At 39.1% G+C, this 19216-nt stretch overlaps 1 protein-coding gene across 8 annotated transcripts in view; it reads right to left on the bottom strand.

The window, feature by feature from the left end:
* AP3B1 (adaptor related protein complex 3 subunit beta 1) overlaps positions 1-12851 on the bottom strand; it is a 265515-nt gene extending 252664 nt beyond the window's left edge. For 5 of the 8 annotated variants that reach the window (XR_012015574.1, XM_072794100.1, XM_072794111.1 and 2 more), the window contains exon 1: positions 12563-12851. Coding sequence is in view for 6 of the 8 variants with exons in the window: in XM_072794100.1 (XP_072650201.1) it covers positions 12563-12690 (128 nt within the window). In the remaining 2 variants the exon portion in view is untranslated. The remainder of the gene's footprint in view (positions 1-12562) is intronic. The other 3 variants (XM_072794118.1, XM_072794101.1, XM_072794104.1) reach the window with 3 other exon arrangements.
* Between the last annotated feature and the right edge of the window lie 6365 nt (positions 12852-19216).

The following is a 19216-nucleotide window of genomic DNA, read 5'->3' as shown; positions in this document are numbered from 1 at the left end:
TGTTCTTTATCTTCACTATTCAATACAGTAACTGCTAGCTACATTAAGCACATAAAAATGTGGGTAATGTGACTAAGAAACTGAATTTTAAAATTATAATTATTTAAATTTGGCTAGTGGCTACCGTATTGAACAGCACAGCTATAAACCTATGTATATACTACTCCCTCTACCTAGTATACACAGGTATATGCAGAAAGCCCTGGTCACTGCTACCATCTAACATCACAAGTACTGATTCTTTTGTTAGATAATTCCCTTTAATTATATGATTAATAATTAATAAGGTTCCACTCTATACAAGACACTAATTTAAAATCTTCAGTGGAAAAAATAAATAAAATAAAATAAAATAAAATAAAATAAAATAAAATAAAATAAAATAAAATCTTCAGTGGAGCTAGCTATATAATTTCATTGTATTATCACAGTTGTTCACTTTTCTAAAAGTTTGGTGCTTCTTCCAAGTTTGTGGCTTAAATATAATATTCCTAAAAGGACTACCACTTTAAGAAATGAACAGACTCCATATATTAGTAAATGTAAAGTACAAATTATAACGCCTATTATACTACAAAGGCATACAGCTTTGCTTTCAAAATACACAATATATGCAAAAGAACAAGAATAGGGAAGATCTACATTATGGTAAATTATTCTCTCTTGGTGCTGAAATGAGGGTCGTTATCTTTTTAACTAATCTGTATTTGCTAAATTTTCTCTAACAAGAGAAGTATCAATCAGTCCAGTGACTCTTTCACCTTGGTTACATCATCAACTTTTCCTCCTCTATATCAGATGGTTCTATTAGCAAACAGGATACTACAGTTTTTCCCATCCTTAAAAAAAAAAATCCCTTGATTTAATTTTCCCTTCCAGGTGCCACTCCATTTCTCTGCTCCCCTATACCCTAATACATACTGAGATTCCTCTCCTTTTTCTCTTAAACCCACTTCAGTCAGGCTTTCAGCCCCACCTCTGCATCTGAACTGCTTGTCAAGATCACCAAAATCCTCCACAATGACAAATCCAAAACTGTCTTGTCAGTAATCATCTTACTTGACACTATTGGCACTATTTGACCCAACTGCTCCAGGGCAATTGCTCCAGGGCTTATTACTCTTATCTTTCCTTTCTAGATTCACCCCATTGGTGTCTCATCCAATCCATGGTGTTTACCACCACCTATAACCTGATGACTCTCAAATATGTATCTCCAATCTGACACCTCCCTTAAGCTCTAGACTCATTCACTCCACTGCCTATCTAATATCTCCATGTGGATATCTAATAGGCATCTCAAACTTAATATGCTTTCAAGCGCTTGATTCCTCTTCCCTTTAAAAACTTCCTATTCAGGGGATCCCTGGGTGGCTCAGTGGTTGAGTGTCTGCCTTCAGCTCAGGGCATGATCCTGGAGTCCCGGGATCAAGTCCCATATCGGGCTCCCTGGAGGGAGCCTGCTTCTCCCTCTGCCTGTGACTCTGCCTCTCTCTGTGTGTCTCATGAATAAATACATAAAATCTTTTAAATAAATAAACAAACAAACTTCCTCTTCACACACCTGATTTTAGTTGACAAGCAATTCCAAACTTACAATTGTTTAGGCAAAAAACCTATGTCTCTCCTTGGTATCTTTTTCTTTCATTCACTCTATTCCAGCTATATTGGCCTGTCTGTTGATCTTCACACGGGTCAGAAATTCTCCCATGTCAGGGCCCAGGCATTTGCTATTTCATCTGACAATACTCTCCTCAAGACAGCTGCATGTCACTTGCTCATTTCCTTCAGGTATCCACTCCATTAACAAATTCTCAAGGACATTTTCCTGACCCTGCTATTTCAAACTTCAACCAAATCTCCATCCTAACCCTCTGTCCACTTTCTCTGCTTTATTTTTCTCCACAGCACTTATCATCAAATGACCAACTATGTACCAACTTCTTTATTGATGGTCTTCCCTCCACTAGAATATATGCTTCATAAAAGTAGGCATTCTGTCCACTACTTAATCCCCAGCATCAAAAACAATGCTTAGGGCAGCCCTGGTGGCTCAGCGGCTTGGCGCCGCTTTCAGCCTGGGGTGGGATCCTGGAGATCTGGGATTGGGCTCCCTGCATGGAGCCTGCTTCTTCCTCTGCCTGTGTGTCTCTGCCTCTCTTTCTATGTCAAAAGGAAAGAAAGAAAGAGAGAAAGAGAGAGAGAGAGAGAGAGGAAGGAAGGAAGGAAGGAAGGAAGGAAGGAAGGAAGGAAGGAAGGAAGGAAGGAGGGAAGAATCTTTATTTAAAAAATGCTTAGCCTACAGAAAGGCATTCATTTTTGTTAAATCAATAAATTATTTCTATAATTTAAGATTTCATTTCTTTATTCATGAGAGACACACATAGAGAGGCAGAGACACAGGCAGAGGGAGAAATAGGCTCCCTATGGGGAACCCAACCAAGGACTTGATCCCAGGACCCCGGGATCACGGCCTGAGCCTAAGGCAGACACTCAACCACTGAGCCACCCAGGCCCCCTACTTCTATAATTTTTTTAAATTACTGAATAAACACTGGAAATGAATTAGCAGGTCCTAAGCACCCCACAGACTAACATCTTTTTGAAGCAGGAAATATAACTGGTACAAACAGGCACTTAATAGTAACTGAATGACTTCTAAAAGCCCATAATGCTCAAAACCCTCCAAAGGCTGCTCTGCTCCTCTGACTCAAAGTAAAATCCAAAGGCCCTACACTTATCTAGCCCCCCACCTTCTACTCTGCTCCTTACCTCTTTGCCCTTATAGTACTAATTCCCCCTAATTCTTCAGGACCTCATTCTAACCTAGGCTTTAAGAAATTCTGAGAAACCCCATCCCTAGAGTAAAGCTGAGTAATGTGTACCTCTACCAACTCATGATTTTGGAACTAGCATTATTCACACACCTCTCTCTTGTCCAGCTGCCATGCCAACTCAGCTGAAAAACTGAAGACATTGACCTTCAAATTAGATCAGCTCTTATCAGCAATACAAAAAATCAGCCCATCAATAGCAGACACTGACTATAAATTGTTCATTTCTCTTTACCTACAAGCTCTTTCCAGCTGATATGCTAAATAAGTCTTCCCCAAATACACAAACCAATGAACGTTATTCATAATAATATGAAATAAAGGAAAATCATTTTCCATTGATTATTCTACTTTGGGTGCCTCACTTTAAATTCTGAATTTGGACTACAAGCAATTTGTTTTTGTCAGTAGTTCATCTCTACGCACAACTACAATACTGTCAAATTATTTCACTGTAATACATTTGTCATTCCATGATCATTTGTAACTTTTCATGCAGTAAAAAACATTTCAACCAACCATCTGTCTCCTTTGTTTTAATCATTCCTTCTAGTAATGTTGCTCTAAATTCTAAATACTTTTTAGAAACAAGGGGCAAGTGGCTGGCTCAGTTGGTAGAACATCCAACTTTTGATCTTGGGGTCTTGAGCTTGAGCCCCAAGTTCGGAAAGTGTTTACTTAAACAAACAAACAAAAACCTGCCTAGAAATAATGTAATATGTCACATCTTGGGATTCAACCATAAGGCTGAAATTTAAGTATTTGAGATATTCTCCTTGGATTTCACCAGATCAGTGATCTTAAAATAACATCCTGTAGCAAAAGATGAATATTTCAAAAAAAAAAAAAAGATGAATATTTCTTGGCTGAACATTTATTAAGGTAGATTGTGAAAGTCAGAACTGACTCCTCGTAGAAGAAATGCAAACAAACAAAATGGAACACTTCTATAATCTGTTGCAAAGCAGGAATCTGCTTACAGGCAGTATTTCATCATTTTCTTCAATGTGGTAAAATTTTACTTGATTTGAAGTATATTTCAAGAATTAGAGAAACCCTACTGTACCACTGAAGTGACAATCCTTAAGAGTTGGCCTTTTATAAAACTAGAAATGTTATTTATGCAAAGACAAAACAATAAGCTCATCTAGCTGGGAATGCACTACAGATACCATTCTACACTTTCTTCTTCTATTAATAGCCATCTTGGAACACACGAAATTAACTAAGTCAAAGATCAATAGAATACTGAAATTGCCTAGAATTTTACGTGCCCTTTATAAACAAAAAATTGAATCCAACTTATATATGTAACATGGTAAATATGTTGTTAAAGACAATAATATACTTGCACATATGTCCTTCAAATATATTTGAGGAACAACAATATGCTACAGAAATCATTAGTGGAGTGTATTTTCTCACTTGCAACTCTGGACTTCTGAGCAACAAGAGAATTAACAATGAGAAGCCTGTACCTCTTCATAATATGCTAATAGCTCAGAGCTCCAACACTCTCAGAATCTCAAACTAAAATGTTTGACATTTCAAAATTCCAGCATTTCCATTTTCTTCAGAAAAGCATTGTTTACATTAAGTAAAGGCTTAAAATAAATACCTCTTGGTAGGTATTATTCCTTCTCAGAGGGGTGCCAGGGTGGCAGAGCTGGTTGAGCCTCCAACTCGATCTTGGTTCACATGATAATCAGGGTTGTGAGATCGAGCTCCACACTGGGGTTCATGCAAGGCTTGGGCTCCATGCAAGGCTTGGGCTCCATGGTGGACTCCACGGAGTCAGCTTAAGATTCTCTCTCTCCCTGTGCCCCTCACCCACTACCTGTGTACACTCTCTCAGAAAAAAAAAAAAAAATATATATATATATATATATATATTCCTTCACATAAATTACACCATCTTTATGAAGTTTTTTGTTTTTTGTTTTTTTTAAATAGGCTCCTCACCCTGCACAGAGCCCAACAGGGCTCAAACGCACAACCATGGGATCAGGAGTCCAGGACTCAACTGCCTGAGCCACCCTGGTGCCCCAAATAGATTCTCTTATACAATATTCAACAAATATTCATTTTGTAACTATATAACCTGAAAATACAATATGACTGAATGAGATAAAATTGTCAACATGAAATACTGGGACAAGTGAAAGAATGCAGAGCAAGCTTTGAACAAGTTTAACTATAAAAAAGCATTAAATGAAAAAAATAACAAAACTATGATATAAACCTTAATTAAAATTAAATAATAAAAATTAAAAATGGAAACAATCACACAAAAAAGTTTAGAACCTCTTAGGAGACACAATGACTCTTTCAAGCATCTCCAAAATAATAGGTTACTATTTATAAAGTACTGACATCTGGGACTGGTTTATCTTTGTTTTTAATAAAGTGAACTCAAGAACATCCTATAAAAAGGTTACTCTCATTCAGCTGCACTTCCATATGCTATCCTGAATGAGAAAACAAGTAGCAGAGAAGCAGATTTACTGTACACAGAAAGCACAGACCCATGTACTCTTCCTCGGAGACTCCACTGAGAAACACTGATACAAAAGGTTAAAGGATTATATGTAATTTTCATGGCTGATGTTGTAAAATTGACAATAAATAAACAAGTTTAAAAAGTAAGCTAGGCTTCATTAATGAAATACAAAAACACTGATGTAACATTGACTACCCCGTACTACGTGACATAATATGACCACAGCAATGCATTGCAGCCCCTTGTTTGGGTTGAAATCAGCTATGTGAATCTAAACAAATGAAAAGCCACCCCAATTTCAGCAGAAACTAAAAATGCTACCTTTCAATGTGTTTAAGGAGGTACTGCATTGCTAAATTCCTGGTTGCTAAGGTCACTTTTTACTGTTAAGCCCAATTGCCTCTAGTCAGCCTGCATTTAGATTATCCTCATTATGCAACTCCTAACATATTGACCATTTCCTCCTATTGACTATCCTCTCAGTTCCCATCCCCCTCATCATTTTTTTTTTTAAACCTTTCTCTGGTTTCCTAGCCCTCTGAGTCTCTTTCTTTAGTTCTTACATCTAACTCTAAATGTTAGTGTTCTCTCAGGTTTTGTCTAAACTGCCTTCTTTTCTAAATAAGAGTGGTTCTCCCAGGGCAAGGGGATGTAGGGATTGTTTGCCTAGTCCCATGCTTTAAATACTGCCTACAGTTAAAAATGTAAACATTTTGTCTCATCTGAACAGGCATTTCTTTTGCAACTCTGAGCAACTCCCCCTTTCCTCACCTGGCAAAAAACTGGGGCTTTAAGACCCATAATATCAGCACCTCAGTGAAGCTTCCACCAGGTTTTTCAAACTTTCAACTCTACCATCTTATGAAAACCTCACAAAATACTCAAATATGTGAGACAAGATTCCATCAAAATCCTAGAGAACACAGGCAACACCCTTTTTGAACTCAGCCACAGTAACTTCTTGCAAGATACATCCACAAAGGCAAAAGAAACAAAAGCAAAAATGAATTATCGGGACTTCATCAAGATAAGAAGCTTTTGCACAGCAAAGGATACAGTCAACAAAACTAAAAGACAACCTACAGAATGGGAGAAGATATTTGCAAATGACGTATCAGATAAAGGGCTAGTTTCCAAGATGTATAAAGAACTTATTAAACTCAACAGCAAAGAAACAAACAATCCAATCATGAAATGGGCAAAAGACATGAAGAGAAATCTCACAGAGGAAGACATAGACATGGCCAACACGCACATGAGAAAATGCTCTGCATCACTTGCCATCAGGGAAATACAAATCAAAACCACAATGAGATACCACCTCACACCAGTGAGAATGGGGAAAATTAACAAGGCAGGAAACCACAAATGCTGGAGAGGATGCTGAGAAAAGAGAACCCTCTTACACTGTTGGTGGGAATGTGAACTGGTGCAGCCACTCTGGAAAACTGTGTGGAGGTTCCTCAAACAGTTAAAAATAGACCTGCCCTACGACCCAGCAATTGCACTGTTGGGGATTTACCCCAAAGATACAGATGCAATGAAACGCCGGGACACCTGCACCCCGATGTTTCTAGCAGCAATGGCCACAATAGCCAAACTGTGGAAGGAGCCTCGGTGTTCATCAAAAGATGAATGGATAAAGAAGATGTTGTTTATGTATACAATGGAATATTACTCAGCCATTAGAAATGACAAATACCCACCATTTGCTTCAACGTGGATGGAACTGGAGGGTATCATGCTGAATGAAGTAAGTCAATCGGAGAAGGACAAACATTATATGTTCTCATTCATTTGGGGAATATAAATAATAGTGAAAGGGAATATAAGAGAAGGGAGAAGAAATGTGTGGGAAATATCAGAAAGGGAGACAGAACATAAAGACTCCTAACTCTGGGAAAGGAATTAGGGGTGGTGGAAGGGGAGGAGGGCGGGGGGTGGGGGTGAATGGGTGACAGGCACTGGGGTGGGGGGCACTTGGCGGGATGAGCACTGGGTGTTATTCTGTATGTTAGTAAATTGAACACCAATAAAAAATAAATTTATTAAAAAAAAAACAAAATACGCGAATATCATATCATTTCTAGAAAAGAGGACCCTTAAATTTGAAGAGATTATTACTAGTGGAAAACAGGAACTTAAACTTATGTCTTCTCACTCTAGGTCCAATGTTCTTCCTAATACACCATGATACTCTCAAAAGAGGGGAGATTCAGAAATTTAGTACTTTTTGGGATGCCTGGGTGGCTCAGCGGTTGAGTGTCTGCCTTTGGCTAAGGGCATGAATCCGGATTCCCGGGATCAAGTCCCACATCAGGCTCCTTGTGTGAAGCCTGCTTCTCCCTCTGTGTCTGTCTCTGTCTCTCTCTCGCTCTCATGAATAAATAAATAAAATCTTTAAAAAAAAAAAAAAAAAAAGAACACAGAAATTTAGTACTTTCATTATTGTTAAGAAAAATTAGTCTTCTCTGTTTCTTTCCAGAAATAAATGTTTAATCTAGATATAAAATTATTAAAATTACTTTAAATTACACACACAGAATCAAACTGGTTAAGATAAAAGAACTTCTTGGGATCCCTGGGTGGCGCAGTGGTTTGGCGCCTCCTTTGGCCCAGGGCGCGATCCTGGAGACCCGGGATCGAATCCCACGTCGGGCTCCCGGTGCATGGAGCCTGCTTCTCTCTCTGCCTGTGTCTCTGCCTCTCTCTCTCTCTCTCTCTCTGTGTGACTATCATAAATAAATAAAAATTTATTTAAAAAAAAAAGAACTTCTTTAAGACAAAGCAGGAAGCAATTCAGAAAAAAACTAAAAGCAAAAAAATCGACAAAAATCACAAAAGGAATACAGAAAAAATATCTCTTTACTAAATGAAAAAACTGAAAATCTTGAGGCCAATAATCAAATACACAGTCTTAATTAACCAATAAATGACCTGCTTTTCTAAAATGATCTAAAACTCCCTAATTCTGGTTTTGTTTAAAGGGAGAAAGGGACAAAAAAGGTTGATAAATAAGATTAAATTCAAAAAAACAAATTATCGATGATCCCATCCCTAGGAAGTATTTAGGCATCCTTGAGATGGTCAATGAAGGATCAAAGGACATAAAGCTTTAGGACAAGATGCCAAACAGCAGAATAGAAGTCAGAGAGCTGGAAATCAACACTTTGCAGCCATTGTGATTAAGAATGGTTCAAGAGAGGAGCACTTCCGTGGCTAAGCGGCCAACTCTTGATTTCAGCTAGGTCGTGATCTCAGGGTCCCGGGACTAAGCCCCAAGTTGGGCTCTGTGCTCAGTCGAGGGTCTGCTTGGGGATTCTCTCTCTCTCTCCCTCCCCCTGCTCACTCTATCTCTGAAATAAATAAATCTTAAAAAAAGAAAAAGAAAAAAAAAGAATGGTTCAGAAGATTTATCTAGGTTGCTATATCTAAGAGTCCGTGAAATTTAATAAGGAGCAAGATATCTGCACTGCCCTCAAATCATCCCTCACAGAATGATTACTGGGGGAAATATAATGGACAACATTTTAACAGAACATTTCCAGGAGCAAGTCTGAGAAAGCCACATTACTATGATATTATTCTAACCAGTCATGCATAACATGAATCTAAATATGAGGAAACACCAGTAAATCCAAAGTGATTACCATGAGTAAAATAATTCACTTGTATTCTTCAAAGGTGCCATAGTATGTGAAAAACAAAGGTTAAGAGGGCACCTGGGTTGCGCAGTCCATTAAGCATCTAACTCCTGATTTCAGCTCAGGTCATGATCTCAGAGTCATGGGATCCAGCCTTGCATCAGACTCCCCATTCAGCAGGAATTCTGCTTCTCCCTCTCTCTCTGCTCCCCTCCCCTCACTCATGCTCTGTCTCTCTCTCTCAAATAAATAAGTAAAATCTTAAAAAGGAAAAAACAAAACAACCAAAGGTTGAGGAACTATTTCAGATTAAAGGAGATCAAGAGATACAACAACTAAATCAAGTACATTATCCTGGATTGGATGCTGTACTAGACAGAAAAAAAAAATGCTAACAATAAATTATTTACCAGGACAAATCACAACACTGAATTACAGACTAAAAATTGTACTAATATTACATTTCCTGAATATAATGGTACTACAGTTGGTTAAGAAAATATCAATTCTTAAAAAAATACATACCAAGGTATTAAGAGTAAAAAGATATGATGTATACAACCTATTCTACAATGGATCAGAAAACACAATATGAATGTATATGTGTGTCTAAGTATACATGGAGGTGGAAAGAAATAAAGCAAGGTAGCAAAAAACTTTGTAATTGGTGAATCTGCATAAAGGGTAGTTCTCTGTACTATTCTTGCAACTTTTTTGGAAATCTGAAAATACTTCAGACTCAACCATCAAAAATTAGAGCAGAGCTAATGAATGAATGCATGGAGGGAGTCAAAAGGTCTACCTTCCAGTTATAAAACAAGTGAATCATGGGATACAGCATGCCACTATAGTCAGTAACATAGTACTGCATATTTAAAAGTTGCTGAAAGTAAATCTTAAAAGTCCTCATCACTGGACGCCTGGGTGGCTCAGCGGCTGAGCGCCTGCCTTTGGCCCTGGGCGTGATTCTGGAGTCCCAGGATCAGTCCCACATCGGGCTCCCTGCATGGACTAGAGCCTGCTTCTCTCTCTGCCTGTGTCTCTGCCTCTCTCTCTCTCTCTTTCTCTGTGTGTGTCTCTCATGAATGAATAAATAAATAAAATCTTAAAAAAAAAAAAAAAAAGTCCTCATCACAAGAAAGAAAAATTAAGAGACATGGTGTTAACTAGATGTTAACTAGACTTATTGTCGTGATCATCTCTGAATACGTACAAATATTGAATCATTGTCATATACCTGAAATTAATGTTACATGTCAAGTACACCTCAAAAAAAAATGACAGCAGAGAAACAGGGTAAGCTTTAAATTTTTTTACATAAATTTTACCATTTGGCTTAAAAAAAAGGCAAGAAATATTATGATTTTATAAAAGAATGTAAACTCATGAGAGATTAAAAGACCACTTCCAGGTGTCCCCTTGCTCCTATACAATCTCACTAGATTGCAGTTCAATAACCAAAATGTTCCTGGAAGCTTCAAGGTAATATAATGTCTACAACTACTTTTCAAAGTTTTACATTTTTAATGAGATGTGTGCATTCTCTAATAAAAGCATCATAAATTTCATCAAATAGTAGCATATCCAAGTGTTCAAGAATGGGCTCTCAGATTAGAACGTCTGCATTCAAATTCAAAGTGCAGCACTGTAGCTTTGTGATCTTGGACAAGGTAATCACTTGCGCTCTAATTTCTTCATTTGCAAGTGGAATCAAATAAGTATCTGGTAACAAACCACTGAGGTTGTGAGGATCGAGTAAGATAATAAATGTAGAACACAAACACACAAGCACTCCATGAATGTTAGCTTTTTTTTTTTTTTTTAAGATTTTATTTATTCATTCGTAAGAGACACAGAGGGAGAGAGGCAGAAACACAGGCAGAGAGAGAAGCAGGCTCCATGAAGGGAGCCTGACGTGGGACTCGATCCCAGGTCTCCAGGATCACGCCCTGGACCAAAGGCTGCGCTAAACCGCTGGGTCACTGGGGCTGCCAAATGTAAGCTATTTTTATTTTAACTCCAACCTGCTTGACACCTCAACAGCACTGTTCTTAGTCAAAGCCATACATCTTTCTCCAAACTACACCCAGATCTGACAAGATAGGAAATCAGAAGCTCTAAGAAAAAGGTAACAAACCATACACGTAAATTAATTGCAAGTAAATCACATGCAAAACAGAGGCAGACTTACAGAGTTAATTCAACAGCCGAACATTTTTGCTAAAAGAAGTGTAAAGCTGCAGCAAACTTCCTATTAGAACAATCCATCATCTAAATGCACTGAATGAAAAATGAAAAAAAAAAAAATCCGTTACCTTACCTGAGAACAAGGGGGCGGGGACGGAAAACTGGATTCTACACGCTGTATAGAAGACTTCGGTCAGCTTGGTACAAACAAAATTTAAACCCCACTGCAACTACTAGCAACTCTCCAGACTGCCCTATCTTGTTAGTAAAATTTAAGTTGGATTTGAATCATACTCTTCTGACACCTGCAAAGCCATCAGCACGGCTACTTTCACTTAATTCAGCATAAATCTAGTGACGGCCTATGATGTGACCACAGTCTAATAATAAGACATTAAAAACAAGAAAAAATATAAAAATGATTACAATAAAATATAAAGTTACCAGGATTCTCTAAGTTTAAAACCCCTCCAACCAAAAAGTTTGGGGAGGTTTTCTCTCCAGTTTTCGATGGTACATAATATCTTTACTTAAAAAAAAAAAAAAAAAAAAACTCTACACGGTTTAGTATTTGTCTTTAAGATTCACATTACGAAAAATAAATAAATAAATAAAAATAAAATAAAATTCACATTACGGGACGCGGTGCTCCGCGGCCGAGCGCCCCGCCTGCTGCTCCAGGGCGCCGTCCGGGGTCAGCCCCGGCCGGGCTCTCCGCAGCGAGCCGGCCCCCCCTCCCGCCCCGTTTCTCTCTCACGAAAAAGTAAAATCTTTTAAAAATAAAATAATAAAGTACGATTCACGTTATTAACTTGTAAAACTTTAGAATCTGTTCACAGGCACACTGTTCTCTACTCACAGGCTCACTACTCTGTCTGGGCTTGAGGGGTTCTCCCCGTGAGGCGACGGCCCCGGCCCGGAAGGTCGCGGGAGGGCGGGCGGCCCCCTGCGTCTCCGCCGCTCGCGGAGGGCCCCCCCTCCCCCCGGCGGGGGACGACCGCTCCAACGCGCCCGCGGCTCTGCGAGCGCCTCTTTCACCCTCACAACGCGCAATCCCCCAAGTCTGGTCCAGTAAATATTAAATTAGCAGGAGGTGTCCGTTCACAACTCGGATTCCCGCGCCCCGGCGCAGGCTGACTCCGTCGGATCTTGGGAACGAGACCTGAGCTCTGCGAACAGCTCTTCTCACTCAAGTCAGGCCTCCGAGAGCCCCCGACACGCTCACCCGGGCCCTCCGGCGGGCTCAGGGCCACCCCCGGAGGGCTCACCCGGCCACCCCCGGAGGGCTCAGGGACACCCGCCCCGCCCCGCCCCCGCAGGGAGCCCAGGCCCGCCGCCCGCCCCTCGGGTCCCCAGCTCCTCCGTCCCGCCTCCACACCCCAAACCTTTCTCCTCACTTCTTCAAATCGCTGCTGAAGAGGCCGAAGGCGCCGGAGGGGGAAACGGTCGAGGTCGCCTCCTGGCCCAGCTCCGTCGCCTCCCCGCCGCCGGCCTGCTCACTGTAAGCGAAGCTGTTGCCGGACATCGCTGCGGCGCGGGCTGGGGTCCGGCCAGGGGCCGCCGGGGGTCTCTCCGAGGGCTCCCGACCCGGGGCGCCGGACGAAACTACTTGTGGAGCCGAGCGGCGCGCGGGCGCTTCCGGGCTCGTCACGGCCCCTCCGCCGGCTGGCGTTCCCCCCGCCCCTCCGCCCCCCCGCGCGCATGCCCAGTGCGCGGCTGGCCGGAGCCCTCGTCGGCCGCTCCCGGCGCGCCGGGATTCCCTTCTCCGGGCTTTCCGAGCGGCTGAAGGGCTGCGGGTGGGGTGGGGCGGGGCGCCAGGGAGGCCGGGGGCGGGGCCTGCAGGGCCGCTCGGCTTTTCAGGGTTTTTTGAAGAGCAGTAACCGGTTGTACCCGGTCTGATGCCTGAAGCAGGTGTCGGGAGCCCGGGCGCTTTGACTTCAGTAGTAAAACGAGTAGTAAACGAGTGGCTTTCAGATTTCCTCCGCCGTGCCCTCCAACACACCCTATCAGGTTTCCTAAATCCGCGACGATCGCCTTTCCTTTCGGGGGCTGCTGTCCACCGCTCTTCCCGCGCCTGCCCGCCGTATTCCTTTCGCAGCCGCCCCCACGAAGCCCCAGCCCCTCCCCGCCGTGCCTCTGGGTCCCCCGAGAAGCGCTGCTCCCGGGGCGGTCCGCGGGGCTAAGCGGGTGCTTCCTGCTGGCCCCGGGCCACCGGGCCACCAGCGGCGAGTAAGACAGAGCCACGCGGCAGCCGGGAGCGGCCCGTAAAGCTCCCCAGGCTGCCGGCGCAAGATCTGAGCTCCTTCGCTCTTTCCTTATTCTTTCCCCTCCGCACGCGCATTGAACCCTGGAGAGCCAGAGCCGGAGACTGTCAGAAGTTCAGCGAAACACCAACTGCCCCCCACCCCCGCCCCAGGAGGAGGTGGGGCCGTTCAAGGCTCCACTCCTCCAAAGACCACACAGATAATCATGAAATACCATTGCACACCTGTTAAAATAAAAAAATAATTTAAAAAAAAAAGCCAAAATCTGGAACACTTAAAACACTAAATGTGACACAATAGGAACTCCCATTACTGGCATGATTGCAAAGTGGGACAGCCATTTGGAAGCCAATTTGTCAATTTCTTACAGAATTAAAAGTACTCCTATCATACAATCCAGCAATAGCATCCCTTGGCATTTACCTAAAGGGGTTAAAAAAATATGCCCACCCAGAAACCTGCACGTGGATATTTATAAAAGCATTATTCATAATTGCCAAAACCTGGAAGCAACCAAAATGTCCTTCAGTAGGTGAATGAATAAGTAAACTGTGGTCCTTCAGACATTAATATTATTCCATGCTAAAAAGAAAGCAGGTATCAAGCCATGAGAAGACCTAGAGGAAACTTAAGCGCACGCTAATAAATAAGAGAAGCAAATCTGAAAAGGCTATATACTGTGTGATTCCAACTGCATAATATTCTGGAAAAGGCAAATTATGGAGACAGTGAAAACATCAGTGGTTGCCAGGGGTTGGAGAGGGGAGAGGAGGGATAAATTAAGCAGAGCAAGAAAGAATTTGTAGGGCAATGGAAATATCCTGTACCATACCATAATCATAGATACATCTCATTATACATTTGTCCAAGCCATAGAATGTACAACACCAAGAGTAAACCCAAATGTAAAGTATGGACTTTGGTGATAACGATACATCAGTATAGGTTCATCAACTGTAACAAGTGTACAACTTTAGTAGAAGATGTTGATAATCGGGAAGGCTATTCCTGTGTAGGGGTAGGGAGTATATAGGAAATCTCTGTACTTTCCTCTCAGTTTTGCTCTACACCAAAAAAAATGCTCAAAATAAAAAAATAAAGTCTTAATTTAATACATGAAAACAAATATAAAAAATAAAGGCCACACCGTTACTGTGTAAACACTCATGACTGAGTCTTTACTTTGAGAGAAGGGAACATCCTCCCAACTTCATCGTCTGTTTAAAACTTGATAGGTTTTGTTGTTGTTGTTGTTGTTGTTGTTGTTGTTGTTGTTTTAACTTGATAGGTTTTTATTTCAGTTGTAAAAATACTTCTCCAGAGAAGCAATGATGAAATTTATTATACATCAATATGGATATTGATCAATTTATGAAATCTTACGTATTGCTGATTATTCATGATGATGATAATCGTAGATATACTTAACAGATGGCTTAATATGTACTAAGCACATAGGTGATTTGCATATATAATTGATTCAATAGTAAAAGAAGCTAGCTTTGGTTTCTTTCATCTGTAAAATGAGGAGATTGATACATACCCTAAAGAATCTCTGGCATATATATCTGGGTGTAGAATTTCTTGGTTGTAGATTACATGCACCTTTACTGAATAGCCTAAATTGTTCTCTAATACAATTTTAGTAGTTCACCTTCCCACAGCAGTGTATAAAAGATCTTTCCTGGGGCATCTGGATGTCCCAGTCGGTTAAAGGTTCAACTCTTGGTTTCAGCTCAGGTTTCAATCTCAGGGTTGTGAGATCCAGCCTCACTTCAGGCTCTGAGCTCAGCATAGAGTCTGCTTAAGACTCTCCTCCCTCTCCCTCTGCCACTCTCCCCTCACTAAAATAAATAAATCATTTTAAAAAATCTTTCCGGGGATCCCTGGGTGGCTCAGAGGTTTGGCGCCTGCCTTTGGCCCAGGGTGCGATCCTGGAGTCCCGGGATCAAGTTCCGCATCCGGCTCTCGGTATGGAGCCTGCTTTTCCCTCTGCCTCTCTCTCTCTCTCTCTCCTATCATAAATGAATAAATAAATCTTTAAAAAAAATCTTTCCTCACATCCTCACCAACACTTGGATTTATAAAAAGTTTGTATTGTCATCAACATGATAAGTATGAGTATTATTTTTGTAATTTTCATTTTCATGGTCATAATGAATTTGAGCATTTTAAATATAATTTTGTTACATTTGCATTTTATGAACGTACTTACCCAATATTACATTGAGTAGTTTGCTTTTCTTATAGATTTGAAGGTCTTTATTCTTAACTTTGTCATTTTTAATTCACTTGTTGATTTTATTTGCTGACATTTTACTTATTCATGCATTAGATTGACCTACAATATTTTTTACTTTGCCCTCGAATGGTGTAGGAATTATGGTTGTAAGTTCCTCAAAATGGTGATTGGGTAGCTTTCTTTATCTCTTCTCTAGATTATTATGTATAGCAAAGCAGATATTCCTTGGGAAAACAGATAAAACTTTCTTTTATGACTTGAAAAATAAATTAGAGAGTAGACAAGAAAGACTTGCAGTACTTCCTGCCAAAAGATTCTAATATATTCTAGAAATATAAAAATAGTAACCACATAGTTTGAGATCTAATGTTTCCTGTCTCTTCAGAATTCAAAAACGTTTATGTAGTCATGAGATTTTTGACAGAGGAAAAAGGTCATGCTTCCAACCAGAAGAAACATCAGCTCTAATAGAACCAAAGGATTATTATTTGATGTTTGCTACCAAGCCAAAACCAGATTTTGTTTTCTACCAGCATATATATTACTTCAAGATTATTGTTGCATAGGCTATATTTTTTCAAAAATGATTTTTCCCCTAACATTTAGCAAAATTTTTATTGAATTCTCTCATTTTAGTTTCTATTCATCTAAAATCTCATGATAATAGGTATCAAGTTTGGTGCATATATTTTCAAACTTATTTTCTAAGCATGGGAAAACAAACTATATATGTGTATACTTTGCCAAATGTCAATTAAAACTATAATACCATTTTGTGTCTGACTTTTTTCTCTTAATATATTATGGAAATCTTTCTATACTGCATTTAATCAGCAGCCTATACAACAACTTTGCCCTTACATGTTATTGCACAATACCATCAATATTTGCAGAAGTTAAAAATCCACAAGTCCAATAGTTACATCAAATGATATGCACACTTAAAACTCTAATAGATATTGCCAAATTTATAACCAAAAAGAGGGTACCAATTATCTTTCCCATTAATATTCCTCTGGTATACTATACCATTTCCAGTGATTAATATTATAAATCTTATTTTAATGTTTGTTAATCTGATTGACAAAAATAAATAAAACCCTCATTATTATTTAAACTTTCATCTCATTTATTTAAGTAAGGAACGATATAATTTAGTGTCCATATAGGAAACTTCAAGACTAAAAAGTGACATAAACCATAATTTTGCTGGAAGGGCACATATAAACCAGGACTTTTCCAGTAAAAATGGATATATGGTTTCCCTAGATATGATGGAGCTAAAGCATATATTAAATGGCCATCCAAATTTTTCTTCTATTAATTATGCAGACTTGATATTTGCTTATTTTTAAGTAGGTTATCCATGTTTTTGATTTATAGACACATTATATTATTATAAATAGTGAATGTTAACCTTTCTCATTATTTTCTAGGAGAATCTAAGTTATAAAAGTTGGTTCCAAAACTTGTAGAAAACTCAAATAGACTAAATAATTATAGAAAAATTGGAAAAAAAGAAATCTACAACCAAAAAGGGATTAAGCCAATACAGTTCTACTAGGCTTATAAGGAGTTTGCTATTTGTTATTTTTTAAACTATTATTAGCTTTTTAAAAAAGAAAAAGAAAAAGCACTTTCAAGTTCATTCTGTAAGACTAGCATGACTAATATCCAAGCCTGAATTTTTTTTATACCAAAAGAAAAGAGTATCAGACTCTCTAAACAGAGTAGAGAGCCCAAAAATAAAAACACACTTACTGTCAATTAATCTACAACAGAGGAGGCAAGAATATATGATAGGTTAAAGACAATCTCTTCAAAACATGATGCTAGGAAAATTGGACTGTTAAATGCAAAAAAAATGAAACTGTACCACTTTCTTACACCGTACACAAAAATAAATTCAAAATGGCTTGAAGACTGGGGCATTTAGGTGGCCCGTCTGTTAAGCATCCAACTCTTGATTTCAGCTCAGGTTGTGATTTCAAGGTCATGAAATTGAGCCCCCTGTTAAGCTCCGCACTGGACATTGAGCTTACTTAGGATTCTCTACCTTCCTTTCCCCCTCTCCCTTTCCTCTGCTTGTGCTCTCTCGCTCTCTCTCTCTCTCTCTCAAAAATAAAATAAAAATAAAATAAAAATATTTTAAAAAATAGATTGAAGACTTAATGTGAGACCTGAAACCATAATAAACCTAGAAGAAACTCTAGGCAGTAATCTCTTTGACATTGGCCTTAGCAACATTCTTCCAAGATACATCTCCTCAGGCAAGGGAAACAAAAGCAAAATTAAACTATTGGGACTACATCAAAATAAAAAACTTTTGCACAATTAATTAAACCATCATTGAAACAGAAAAAGCAAACTACTGAATGGGAGAAGATATTTGCAAATGACATGTCCAATAAAGGGATAGTGTCCAAAATATATAAAGAATGAGACAGCTGAACACCAAAAAACATGAGTAATCCAATTAAAAATGAGAGGAGGAGTTGAACAGACATTTCTCCAAAGAAGACATCCAGATGGCCAACAAACATGTGAAAAGATGCTCAACATCACTCATTATCAATAAAATGCAAATCAATACCACAATGAGATATCACCTCACACCTGTCAGAGTGGCTAAAATAAAAAACTCAAGAAACAACATGTGTTGGTGAGGATATAGAGAAAAAGTAAAAGGAACTGTCTTGCACTATTGGTGGAAATACAAACTGTTGCAACCACTGTGGAAAGCAGTATGGATGGAGGTTCCTCAAAAAATTAAAAATGGAGTTACTATATGATCTAGGAATTCCATTACTGAGTATTTACCCAAAGAAAACAAAAACACTAATTCAAAAAGATATGTGCATTCCTATGTTTATAACAGCATTGTCAGTAATAGCCAGATTATGGAAAGAACCCAAATGTTCACTGGCTGATGAATGGATAAAGTAAGATGTGGTAAACATATATAATAGAATATCACTCAGTCATAAAAAAGGATGACATCATGCATTTTGCAAAAACATGGATGGAGCTAGAGGATATAATGCTAAGTGAAATAAGTCAGTTAAAGAAAGACAAATACCAAATGATTTCACTCACAGATAGAATTTAAGAAACAAAACAAATTAACAAAGAAAAAAGAAAAAAAAACTAGACTCTTAAATGCAGAGAACAAACCAGTGGTTGCCTGAGGGGAGGTAGGCGGGAGGATGGGTAAAATAGATAAAGAGAATTTGAAAAATATCGCATTTCACAGCAGCAACAAATAAGTCTTAAGAAACAAGACTTAAGAAATGTATAAGACTTAAGTCTTATTATTAAGAATAATTATAAAAAAGAGAATAATTATAAAATTGTATTGTTTAGCTATGGGGGATAGGGGGCTATAGAGAGTCTATATTTCCGAATTGAAATATTCAAATGAATCCACATATTTAATGTACTTTCAATCAAAATTCAAATTTTTTACTAGACAAATTGAATCTAAAGTTCCTCTGCAAAAATAAAACCAGCTTAAAGCAAAAAAAAAAAAAAAAAAATTGGAAAAG

This window comes from Canis lupus, chromosome 2 (assembly GCF_048164855.1).
Source record: "Canis lupus baileyi chromosome 2, mCanLup2.hap1, whole genome shotgun sequence".
Lineage (NCBI taxonomy): Eukaryota > Metazoa > Chordata > Mammalia > Carnivora > Canidae > Canis > Canis lupus.
The sequence above is the reverse complement of the archived record's forward strand: the minus strand, read 5'-3'. Positions and strand labels throughout refer to the sequence as shown.